General features: G+C 43.5%; 1 protein-coding gene across 4 annotated transcripts in view; it reads left to right on the top strand.

The window, feature by feature from the left end:
- Positions 1-13,063, top strand: part of NSF (N-ethylmaleimide sensitive factor, vesicle fusing ATPase) — an 82,612-nt gene that overhangs the window by 15,437 nt on the left and 54,112 nt on the right. For all 4 annotated transcript variants that reach the window (XM_082331626.1, XM_082331627.1, XM_082331628.1 and 1 more), the window contains 4 exons: positions 4,418-4,517; positions 7,262-7,301; positions 11,103-11,269; positions 12,457-12,564. In XM_082331626.1, coding sequence (XP_082187752.1) covers positions 4,418-4,517; positions 7,262-7,301; positions 11,103-11,269; positions 12,457-12,564 — 415 coding nt within the window. The remainder of the gene's footprint in view (positions 1-4,417; positions 4,518-7,261; positions 7,302-11,102; positions 11,270-12,456; positions 12,565-13,063) is intronic.

The following is a 13,063-nucleotide window of genomic DNA, read 5'->3' as shown; positions in this document are numbered from 1 at the left end:
AATGTATTTTGGAGAGAGAAACAAGTGCTGAAAACACCCAGGCAGTGAAGGGACAACGGTCTGGGAGGAAGCCAGGGCAAGTGATCTCAATGGCAAATTTTTTTATGTTGAGAACTGACTAATTATTCTTATCTTTTATTCCTGCTTTTTACATGGGAAGACCATCCCTCTTCTCTCATGCCAGTTTAGTTATCTGAAGAGCCCTTGAGAAGCCTTGCTGCATAATTTACAGGGGTTTCCAAACATGCACTAGAGGCACATCTGCCCATATTGTTCAGATGCTTACTGGCACCTTTGCGTAGATATATAAGCTATCCTCTCCTTTAAAAAAGCTAGGCTTGCTCTTCACGAACATAAAAACTAGTGGACACACAGGTTAATGTTATCTGTCATAGTTTCTGTCGGTTTGCTCAGCCTGGCCAGCAGACTTAGCAACTGACGGTTTCCTGGGCCTGGTCTGGAGCCCTTCTTAAGAACTGGCATCACGGCCATGGTTTGGTTCTGATCGGTTCAGGCAAGGCTTTACACAGGAATTAGAGCAGCAGTTTCATCTGTTAGAGCTCTTGGGAGATATCTGGCCCTGGTGACTCATTGTTCCTTTTGTTCGTTTATAAGCAGAAGCTGTTAATGAGGTTTATTTCCCCCATGTGTCTCCATGAGCTCTCCAGGCTCCTTCCTGGCGAACATCGCTGTAGGAAAATGCATTTAGTTCTTCCTGCTATTGCCTTATTTTGAATATTCTTAATACTTAGGTTGCTTACAGCCTGTTGGAGACTGCCTACTCCTGCTTGCTTTGAGAAGAAACATAGTGGTTCTTGTGCCTTTTGCAGATTTTTCTCGAAGAATGTGTCAGGATTTGACCTTTCCTAATCTTCTCACTTGGCTAGAGATTTCTTTCAAAAACCTGATTTCCCTCCCCCCCCATCTTTTTCTTCCTGGCATCCATTTGCCTGCTATTTGCCTGCTGTCAGGCTTTGCTATGTTTCTGGACTGCTGGAAATGCTTTTGGTGAATGGTATGCTCTAATATAGTAGCTTTAATTTGTATACACCGCCTGCCACCCAGTATTTTTACCAGATATCCTCATTTGCTTGCATTTTGCTTCTTTGAAGTGAAACTCAACAATGGTGGAGTTTGTTTCTTCCCGCAGAAATGCTGAATCCATACGCTTTGAAGTCACTGTTGTGTTTCAAGCCAAACAGTGCACTGCTCAGGATCAATCTCAGTCTTAAGAATCTTTAATCTTTGGTCTTTTACTATCTGAAGAGCTGCTTCTAGTAGGGTGTTATTTGTCATCAAGCATATTCTCGGTGAGGTATTCCAGTATCATAGCTGGAACTTGTATTTTGCCTACAGGCATCTTTGTCTAACACTCTGCAACATAATACCTTGCTTTCCAGTTGGTTGTGTATTGATATTAATTTGAATTACTCAGGCTGATACACTCTGTGCTGGAAACCTCCTGATTTCAGTCCCTGCTTCCTGGACAGCTTCTCTGTTTTATCTGCTACTCAATTTAAAATGAAACGGTCCTTGGAGCAACATTCATTCTGGGAAGGATCATCTCCCTTGGCCTGCTGGCAGCGCTCTTCCTAATGCAGCCAGAGATGATGTTGCTGTCTTTGCTGCGGGGGCATGGTGCTGGCTCACCTTCAACTCGTTGTCCGCCAGGATCCCAGGTCTTTTTCTGCAAAGCCACTTTCCAGCCAGTTGGCCCCCAGCCTGTACTGGTGCATGGGATTATTCCTCCCCAGGTGGAGGACTTTGCATTTTCCTTTATTGAACTTGAAGGGATTTGTGTCAGCCCTTATCTCCGCCCTGTCAAAGTCCCTCTGAAAGGCAGCACAATCAGCAGGTGTGTCGTCTGCAGAGCGGCGAAGGGTGCACTCTGTCCCATCATCCTGGTCATAGAATCATAGAATCGTTAAGGTTGGAAAAGACCCTTAAGATCATCGAGTCCAACCGTTAACCCAGCACTGCCAAGTCCATCACTATACCATGTCCTCGAGCACCACGTCCACTCTTCTTTTGAATACCTCCAGGGATGGGGACTCAACCCCTGCCCTGGGCAGCCTGGGCCAGGGCCTGACAGCCCTTTTGGTGAAGAACTTTTTCCTAACATCCAACCTAAACCTGCCCTGGCGCAACTTGAGGCCATTTCCTCTCGTCCTATAGCTTGTTACTGGGGAGAAGAGACCGACCCCCACCTCGCTGCAGCCTCCTTTCAGGCAGTTGTAGAGAGCAATAAGGTCTCCCCTCAGCCTCCTCCAGACTAAACAACCCCAGCTCCCTCAGCTGCTCCTCACCAGACTTGTGCTCTAGACCCGGTCATTAATGAAGAGTTTAAATATTTTTGGCCCCAGTGTGGACACCTGGGGTGGGTACAGCAGTAGTGAAGTGCCTGGCGCTGGACTTTGTGCTGCTGGTCACAACCCTCTGAGCCCAGCGGTTCAGGCAGTGTTCAATCCACTGTGCTGCCTGCATACCTACTCCGTATTCCATCAGTTTGTAAGGACTGTTGTGCGGGGCAGTGTAGAAAGTTTTGCTAATGTTGAGAGAAACAATATCCACTGTTCTCCCTTCATCCTCGGAGCTCGCCATTTCGTCCTAGAAGGTGAAAGGCATTGCTCAGGCATGATTTTCCTTTGTAAATCCATGCTGACTACTCCCAGTCACTTTCTTATCCCTTAACATGTTTGGCTTCCAGGATTAGTTGCTCCATCACTTTCCCAGGGCCTGAGGTGAGGCTGGCCAGCCTGTAGTTCCTTGGATCCTCCTTCTTGCCCTTGAAGATAGGAGTGACCTCTGATTTCTCCCAGTCCTCAGAAACCTCCCCTGATACCATGAAGCACCAGTTGATGCCTTGCTCTCCCTCTGTAAGATTCATAGGAAACCATAGCACCTGTAACAGGTTTCTGGATTTGTGCCTGGGGCAGGAGGAGATGGAAAAGGAAGGGTGCATGTCTCTGCAGCTGGGGTTTTAGGCAACTAATGGGTGATTTAGGGCCAGAACCAGTGAAGGTCAACTCACTGGTCCACCTGACAGAGGAGATATGTATCCCTGTGTGATATGTTTCCAACGCTTTCTTACCCTGCTATGCCATCAAGCGCTAGCAGTTCCTGGAAAGGTTTTGCAAGCTTCCCTGTCTGTTTGGGCTAAAGCTAGCGATGTCTGGTGATTTTGGCTCTGCAGGCCATACATTTCCTCTAGTTTCAGAGGGCCATATGTTCTTTCCTGCCATGTGGCTGAAGCTGTTAGGCATACACGATGTAGCCAATGTATACGTGTGCAGCAGATCTGCTTTTGGATGGTGCTGGATTCACTGTGCATATGCAAATGAAAATATACGGAGCATATGTGCATGTAATCCATTCACTGCCAGGGAGGGAGGATGGCCAGGAGTGTGGGCCTTGGCTGTTCGCATCGTTCATCTAGCCCTTAGTTTCTGACCATGGATGAGAGGGGAACACCACAGGCCACACAAGCTGGTGACCTCATACACTATGGGTAGTTAAAGTACAGGCAGCTGTGAAGAAGATGATGATGAGGTGGAACCTGATTCTGCCATTGTCCCTGCCACCAGTGCCCACAAATCCCATCTTCCTTTTGTTTTGCTTTCTTATGCCAAAAAGAAGTCTGCCTATCACATGATAAGAGCTATCAGGCATGCTCTGAGGATAACTATAAGCAGCTTTTGAGTATCTTTGTTCCTGACAGCTTAGCTTCTGAGAGTGACAGACAGGCACATGCGATTGCTGCTGCTGTGGCTGCTCCTGACTGTTTGTGTTGTTCAGTTTTTATAACAGTGGTGCTGGTCTTCAAATGCTGTCTGAGTTCCAGGTCTGTTGGTCACTAGCAAACAGGAGGGACAGCCTCAGCGCCGATGTGATTTTACTTTTTGTACAGAAATTCCTTCCATTTTTTTCTGAGATCAAACTTGTAAACAAGACACTAAGATCCTTGTAGAGGCTTTGCATCTATTTCTTGTTGATATCACAGCTATACTGCTTGTATTGGGGTAAAATATTGATGGTTTGGCGTTAGATGCTTGAGATGTGAAACCAGTGTTGATTTTTAGATATAGCGACCTTGGTCTTTGTGGTTACAGTTTGGTTCTCTCACATTTGTATAGTGCAATTCCTGAAGTAAAGGGCTACTGGTGGGGGAATGTAAGTCGTAATTATTAGTACAATGTCTCGCAGTTGGGCTTTGAGATCACGTTATATCGCTGAAGGCGATGGACTCCTGTGAAAGACCACTGTGTGCCTGCATCATGCTGTAGGTCTAAAGCGTTTGTTTTTTTCCTTATAGGACCAGATATAAGCTGGCTTCTTTCTTTTGAATTCTCACAGCACTGGGAGCATTGCAAAATCCTCCTGGATATATATCAAAGTAAAATACTGTTCTCTCTTCTAGACATGTTGTTGTGAAGACTTCTCCCAACCACAAATACATTTTCACGCTGAGAACCCATTCCTCAGTTGTTCCTGGCAGCATCGCATTCAGCTTGCCCCAGGTACTGTATGGTTTGACTTAGTGTGTTGCTATAGAATAAGCAAAATCTTTTTTGAAATCAGGACTGAAGATAACTTTTCTAATTGGAGGGAAATGTCTGCATAAATGTATGCTACAAATTTGATTTCTGACAGCAGAATTTCAAGGAGACTTTTACGATAGTTGAAGCAAACTTGCTTATATTACTTCAATCTATTTTTTAGTGTACAATGGGATAAAAATACTAGAAAATGTGTCATTCAACCTTTAAAAAACCACCAGAAACGGACTATTGCAAAAAGAAAAGCCTAAGCAATGTCTGCTATTCTGTGTGAATTTTTATTGTTTCCTGGTTTCCCTTGATTTTAAAGGGTTTTCTTTGCTGTGTTGCTCTTTTAAAAGGCCTGTGGGAAGTTTTATTGACTATATTCAGTCATTGTCAGTGTTTATAGATGCAAAGTGCAATTTAATGCATAAAATAGATTTAACGTGTCTCCTCTTTCTTAATTAAGTCAAGTTATCACATGGTAAGTGATGGTTAGAATAAATAATTGATACAATTAACTTCTAAATAGAAAAACTAATCTTGTAGCCTTTAACTGGCTTACGCAGTGAGTCGCATAACATAAAGCTGCGTCGACCATGGTCGCTGGTTTAATGCTATCATATTTTCCTGCTAGTAACTGGCCTAGAAGTTGAGTCTCTATGCTGCAAACACAATTTTTATTTCCTCAACAGATGACTTAACGTAGACCCCAAAACTTCTTTTTGCTTTTTGATGTCTTGTTCAAATTCAGATTTGTCTGGATGAGTGGGTGAAGAGGATGCTATGTTAACCATATGTCTTGCTATGATTTGTGATGCCCAAACTGAAAAACAGTTATCAGTAGAGGATATTTGTATCGCAGGGTTGAAGTAGATGCCTTCATGGTCTAGGGCTGAATTTTGTAGATTCCAGAGGTTATTTGTAGAGCCAGGAGATCTCTTCCGCTAAGGAATGAGGTAGGTTGCTTACCCCTAAAAAGTGACTTTGGTAGCAAGTGTTAGAGCTGCTGGTATAGAAATGTTTTATTTGAGTATTCCTGGTGTTAGGATTTAATTTCCAGTATTTCCTGATGCCTTGGATAATTGCAACTAGCGTTACGTAAAATGTGTGTTTACCTCATGTATTCACGGAGGGTCATGTAATGTGCACTTAGGCTCCAGGACCTCCAAGAAAGTCTGTTGCGCATTCATGAAGCACAGAAAGTTCTTCACCGCCTTTATTCTGTAATAATCTTAACTCTTAGGCCTAAGTACCAAAAGCCATGAAAAATTTTATGAACTGCAGAGCCCAAAAGATGAAGGGCCATGCAGTGACAACAAACTTCTTGGCAGAAAACACCCAAATGAACATAGGAATTGAGCTGTCCTAACTCATCTTTCTAGCAGAACTTGGACAGCTTTCCTTCCTGTCCTGAAATTTGGTGAAAGGCTTAACCTGGGGGGTTTAAGCAAAGCCCAGTGTTTGCAGGAGTAGCAGTGTGCCTGCCCACCGTTCTTGCACTGGTGGTCGCCAGTGCCTGGTACTTCAGGTGAGGGTGAGTTGAGGATATCTTTTGCTGAAGAACTAGAGTGTCAAGGGAAGGGAGAGAATTATTCCTGGCCTTACAGGTAAAGAGCGGAGGCTGTGAAGCACAAGATTAAATATGGAAACATATTTTGTTTTCACCTTCTTGGGAATACCAGTAAGTACAAGTAAGAGTTCCTGCTCTGGGCTTCGATTTCTAACAGGTTGATCTCTGCTATCCCAAGGGAATTCTTTCCTTAAGCTTGAACCGTGAACATATTGGAGAGGGCATATAGGGAGAAATTTTCATTTTTTAGAAAAGGTCATTGTATTCCTTCTCCCAGACTTGTTCCTTCTAGATAAAAAGCCAAACATAAATGACCATAAAGTACAGCATTTCAAATGCAATCTTACCTGAGCCTTGTGTAATAATGCTTATTTATTTTGGTCATTCGTGCCTCTCTGAGGTTTAGATATTTGAGAGGCTGAATACCGCGTAGCCTGAGATGTGGACTGTAGATACACGCTGGCCAATCTGTAGCACAAGGGCCACTGGAAAAGTACCATTTTTGCAGTTACCAAGCCAGAACTTTTGGCATAGTAAAGGTCATAGATTTTCATGTCGTATGGAACCATTTCTCACTTCTCATGCAGTTCTGTGCTGCACAAATCTTTTCAGAGGAATTTGAAGGGACCGAAGGGATTTGAACAGTTTCATTCTTACTAGTTCTCTGAACAAGTTTTGGTTTAGGTAATTTTATGACTTAAAGCACATTACAACTATTTCTTGCAACTAATATACACATGTAAGCTTTTAAAATGCTGATGGAGTGTGTAGCAGCCTTTCTTGCCTGTTGCACTACCTCTTGTGTGATCAGCAGCAGAGCTTTGGTAGAAACCGAGCAGAATGACAAAGCGCCCTATCCAGTACGACAACTCCTGCCTCCGAGACAGTGGGGTGACCAAAAACATAAAGGAGGTTGGACAGAACAACCTTCTGAGGCCAGAAAATAGAATCATTAATAGAAATGATTCCATGTTTTTGACTTGTTTCCTGTTAATTTGGGGGTCTTCGTAAGATCCCATTCTGCCCTTTTTTGCTGCTGCTTAAGGTTCTCATGGAGGAGCCTGCTTTTCTGGGTGAGGGTGCTGACTTTGAGTGGGTGTTTGTTCTACTGACGGACAGGCTTTCTGAAGTATTTGTCTTGTTTTTACAGAGAAAATGGGCTGGACTTTCCATCGGCCAAGAGATAGATGGTAAGTTGGACAGCAGCATGATCATGACGTATGTTTATAAAAGCTGAATTCCGTGTGTCCGTACTGAAATGAAACTGAATTGGAAAGTTTCAGATCTTCAGCCCTTCTTCAGGTAATGTGAGGCCCTCGTTAGTGAAAGGGAGTTGCTCTCATATCTGCAGGCTTTCCGTCTCTTAACATTTTCAAAGCCTGGAGGACTATTTTGACCGTTCTTTTCAGACATCTGCCAGTGTATCAGTATAGCTCTGTGTGCGACATTTGTGTCCGCATGCAGGTGTGAACATTTAACATGTCCTGCATAGTCTGTTCTTGTGGCTTTGGAGAACACTTGTCGGCTAACAGAAAAAATCTGTTGTCATTGAGAATATTCTTGGCATCTAAACTTGAGTATTGAGAACAGGGAGTTTTAGTGCTAATTGCTGCCAAAAGGCAGCAGTGTGCTCTGGATAGCTGGAGTCCTGAGCTTTGTGAGTAGCACCGATGTTTTCACCAATAACTGACTAGAATATTCTGCAGCGTAATGAAAGGAAAGGGATGCCATCTCGAGTTTGTACAAACTGAAGATTTGTATTCCAATTTCAAGTCTTAATTGAGCTTGACGAGCCTTTGCCAGTGTTCAAAGAGGGGGCTGATTTGTGTCTTTCAGCTTGCATGCTCTATCTTTCGTTTATTCATGCTGTCTGTCACCATTACCTCTGGTTTATGAACGGCTGGCATCACTGTTGGTTATAGGTGCTGCTCTTTGGTCTGTCTGCAGCTTCTGGAGTGTTGACCAAACTCCTGGCAGCACCTGTTGTTCTAGGAGGGTCTCCATGTTCTTTGGAACAGCCCATCAAGGTGATGGATCATGTCTGTCATTTTGACCATCAGGAATTACCCGTGTGCTCCTGGGGGCAGCCATCTCATCCATTTCTTTGACAAGGTGATTGTGATGAGGCCTGTTCTCATGGTTGGCTGGCTCAGGGTCGTTGATGTGGAGCGATCTGTTCATTAGGCCGCTGTTCTGCCGTTTGAGGTGTTTACAGTGATTCCGGGGAATTCTCCTCTCACTTGAGGATTGTGGGCAGAGCTGATGACTGCATCTTGTGTCAAAAAGTGAGGAGGCCCTAGACTGAGAAGTGATACAGGTTTGGATGTGAGGTCCTCTTAGGAAAACTCACTCCTTGGCTCTTTGTTTTCCCAGCTCCTTTGGTCTCAGCAAGTCCATGGGCATGGATCAGTAGTCAAGAGTGAAGTCTGATGTCTTTGTAGATCTCTTGTAGTGACAAGCTGGAGTGGGTCTGTTTGCCTTTCTACACAACTAGATGCCTCCCAGATCTTGCTTGGAAGCTTGCTTCTTTTTGCTAGCTGGTTTTGTCTTGTTTTTTAAACTGAGGAATAGCCTGTGATGAGGGGGGAAGACCCATAAATTAATTTGTTTCTCACCCTTGTTTGGTTGCTGATCAGTAACATGTGCCAGCTGGCTTACAGATAAATGCTTTTTAGTACTAAAGTTATTTGGGGAAAGAAACACTAATATTCAGCATGATTAGCTGTTAGAGCAGATTTGTGATTGTACTTGTACTAGACCTTGCTATAAACTTACCAACTATGTGGGAGCATGTATTAAGAAAAATAATGCAGTAATTTTATGCAGAGTGACTAAATGTCATATGACTCCCTGCTGAGTATAAAGGATTTGTAAAGCTATTCTGCAGGTAGAGGGAAGTATTCATAAAACTAGTGATTTACCAGGGCTCTCTCTTTGTCTTGTTCCCCTGATAATGTGAAAACTATGCTTTAAATGTCCCTTTTCTATGTAGTCCACCCCTTAGTGTTACAGTGAAGCTGAGTCCCGTTGAGCCGCTAACGCTATGGTAAAGGCTTTCCAGGTGAATGAATCTGGTAAGTTTGCCTTTGTGGAAAGGTTGAGTGCCTTGAGTGGAAGTGGTTGTCTTGCCTTGGGTGCGGTTCAGCTTCATCAGCTCCCGTGTTACAGCTGGAGGTGCACACGCAGGGCTGGTGGTCACTGCTGCCTTCTCAGCCTGCCTCTCTGTTTCTAGGACGTTACAGGCTCTTGAAGCTGGCGCTGTGTATTGCTTACCAGGCTGTACCCCTCGTGGTGCGTTACTGTCCTCCTCTGTACCAGACACCCCCAGCATTCAGTCCTTGATGTAAGGACTACTTGTATTCAGTTGACACCTTGGTTCTGTGATGTGACCAGATCCAGGGACTGATATTCTTTCTGGAAGCGTTTGTTTGACAAAGCCCTGAGATAGGCAAGTAAAAGGAAATAACTGCCCTGAAGTGACCTGCAAGGTAAGAACAACTGTTGTGCCCTTGCAGGACCAAAGTCCCTCCTTCATTAGCCGTGGCTTTTGCGATAACCCTGCCGCCATACCCCTTTTTGAAAGGACTAGTTGATATAGTAGATACACCTCAATTCAGGAAGTGGTTTAGTGTTTCATCTTTATCCCTATTTCCTGGAAGATCTTTCTTTGACAGCTCATTTCTAGGTAGTCTGTTCTTATACCAGGAAGGACGCTAAATGTGCATGCTGTGATGACCTGTGTGTCTTTTGGTAACAACTTAAGCAAGAGGCAGGCTCTCTTTATTCTCTTAACTTGAATGAATCATGTATCCTAGCATGGTGGGTGCTTGTTTTGACGTCACATCTTCCCAGGAGCCTGCAGGTTTATTCTGGAACCATTCTACTGCTCAGAGGCTTGATAGGAAACAGTAGGTTGTGTGTGAAGTACATTTCCCTTATTCACCTCCTGCTGCTTTATCCTTAGTTGTGACTTCTGTATCAGATGAGACTTTCTTCTCTAGATTCAAAGCAAACCTGTAACGTTCCTCAGTCTTCTGGAGAAACATCCGCTTCTGTCCTTTGCTGCAGTCTGGTTTGCAAATCATTAGGGTGCTCTGCTTTGTGAGATCCTGTCTTTCTGATCAGCTGTGCGGAAGCAGTATCCCTGAAGTTGTGGACCATGCTGCTCTTTCCTTTGTATCCTCTTTCCTCCAGCAGCAACAGCCCTAAGTGGCCTCTTGTTTTTGACATGGCGTAACGTGGGACCTGTGGGGATTAGGTGCAGTTGGCAATGACTGTGAAGTACCTTCCATGCCACTTTGCTTTCTGCCCCCTTTCAAGGGCCATTCAATTGATTCTGCATTACTGAAGGTAACCTGGGGCGTGTTAGGATAGGCCCAAGTGCACCCCAGGGGTAGGGGCTATTTGCTCTGTGTCAGAGACGAAGGGTAGTTGATGCTTCATTTTGGGCTGTAGAAGCCTGATAGATTGTATTGCTGCACTTGAATTTGCAGGTGGTCTCACTTTCTGCTACCTAATCTGGAAAAGAGCTAGTCAATCTGTTGCTATAGAAAACCAGTTCTGACCTCTTGTCACTGCTTTTTTGGGCAAGACTACTCTTAATGCTTGCTTTTGGGCTTTCTGAAGACATGTCCTCCAAACCCTTAGATGTAGATGTAGCTATCGTGGTACTACAGCATGTGTGAATTTGCTTTCACTGTCCTCATCCCCCAAAGCCTGCATGGTGTTTGAGCTGTTTTAAAGGAGACTATTAGAGTTTTTAAAGAAATGCAGGGATTTTCAGTGGAGATACATTTGCTGTATCTTTGATCTTGTAGTGGAATATGGATGTAAGAGAACTAAGGGCCTCTATCAGAAATAATATATTCAATTTTATTAAGTACTCATTCTGAATGGAAGAATATGTATTGCCAAACTTATAGTATGTTTAATATATGTGGGGGGACCTTGCTGTTCTGAAATGTGCTGTTTCTTTTTTTTTTTTTAAACAGTTTCCTTATACACTTTTGACAAGGCTAAGCAGTGTATTGGCACAATGACAATTGAGATAGATTTTCTACAGAAGAAGAACATTGACTCCAACCCCTACGACACAGACAAGATGGCTGCTGAATTCATCCAGCAGTTCAACAGCCAGGCCTTCTCAGTAGGCCAGCAGGTGTGGGTTTCGTTTTGGTTTTTAAGGCTAAAATGTTCTTAAGTAACTTGCGCATGCTTGTACTGCAGTGATGTAAGATAGTGAGGAATGCCTAGGTGCTGACTCTACTGCAAAGGACAGCTAATGGGCAGAAATTGTTTATTGTGTGCATGGTTTCTTTATGAAAAGGTGGACCCTCATGACTTTCACTGAGAGCGTGAGCAGAGTGGTTTAAAATCTGCCTTTTCCTTATCTAAAGAAATCTGTCTTTGTGAAGGAAAACCCAAAGGCTTGAGAGAACTGGGTTCTCTCTCTGTTGTGGCCTGGTTGGATATAAGCATGGCAGCTCCTGGGACCTTTTGAGAAGTAACTTTTGTCTTCCTTCTATGTAAGATCAAAATGAACACCGGTTTAATTCTCAGTAGCACCTTTCAAGTGCAGTGTATTTTATTGTAACATTTGTCGCTACTCTACGGACTCCAGTAGTAAAATAGGTATGAAACATTTGACTTGGGGACTTCTGAAAGCTGATGTCCCTATAATTGAGCCTTCTCAGCTCTGCAGCAGATGGGCTTCTGCCCTGTGAACATCTGCGATAGCCTCTGGTTTGCCATGTTCTCAGGACAGGTCGAGGTCTGTCTTTCATAGTACTTTACAACTTGCAGGGTCTGAATCTTCAGCCAGTTGCAAATGTAATCTTGGAGGAAAGGAATTGCGCAGTGACAGCCTGCTTTTCTATGGGATGGACTCTACTTCTAGTAATATTCATTCTGTCTTTCACTTCTGTAGCACTATTTTTGAGATATCCTTGTCAAACTGAAATATGAAAGATCGAAAAGGTTTGAGCTAAATTGTTCACCTTGTCTAAAACCAGTATTTAAATTGAGAGGAAAATGTCAGATGATGTAGAGCATTTAGCTGGGGAGAAAAGGGTGGGAGAGAGAAGCTTTTCTTGGAAGGCGAATTTTTCTTTGAATTTTTCCAGTTGCCTTCATGTTCTGCTACTTTTGATCTGTTACCCTTAAGTATGGGACATGAAAAGGACATGTTCAGTACACCAGACGTTTACAGGAGAAAAACTACATGGAATTTGTTGGATGATAAACTTAGTCCTCAGTCCTCTTTCCCTTCAAAACTTAGTAGCCTTGTCAAAATCCTTTTTAGTTTTTTAATGAGTTAAAATCCCCTTCTGTTTTTTCTTTCCACAGCTTGTGTTCAGCTTTAATGACAAACTTTTTGGCCTGTTGGTAAAGGACATGGAAGCTATGGACCCCAGCATTCTCAAAGGAGAGTCTGGAGCAAGCAAAAAGCAGAAGGTAGGCTCACAGGAATTCGCGTTCATTCCCTAGGGACTGCAGAGATTCAAGAGCTGATCAGATCTTGCTACGAGGAGGAATTAGGTTGCTTGCATTTGGAGAAGTTGCACATTTGTTTCATCTGGCTGCGTCTTTTGCCTCAGAGAAGATGAGGAGCGTTGTTTTCAGTGTTCTCCTGTGCTTGCGTAGCTGGTTGCTTAGAGTTGCACCCGCTAAAGTGCAGAGCTGGGGAAGATACAAAGAATATCTTTTGGTCTCTATGTACTACTTCATGAAAACATCCTCTCTTGAGCCTTTTTGTCTTCCAGATACGCCCAGTTTTGATTTTTCCTTCTGTAGAAAAGACATGATTTTATTTTCTTCTTTACTTGCTAGATCTTGCTGAAATAAAATAGTTGATTTTGAACTAAACAAATAACTTTAAAAAGCCAGTTTATTATACCTGATGAGCTTCTGCATTCAATGATGTTAGTTTTAGAGGAGGTGTTGGTATTTCACG

This window comes from Platalea leucorodia, assembly GCF_965183815.1.
Source record: "Platalea leucorodia genome assembly, chromosome: 22".
NCBI lineage: Eukaryota > Metazoa > Chordata > Aves > Pelecaniformes > Threskiornithidae > Platalea > Platalea leucorodia.
Note: the sequence above shows the minus strand (reverse complement) of the source record. Positions and strands in the feature narration are given on the sequence as shown.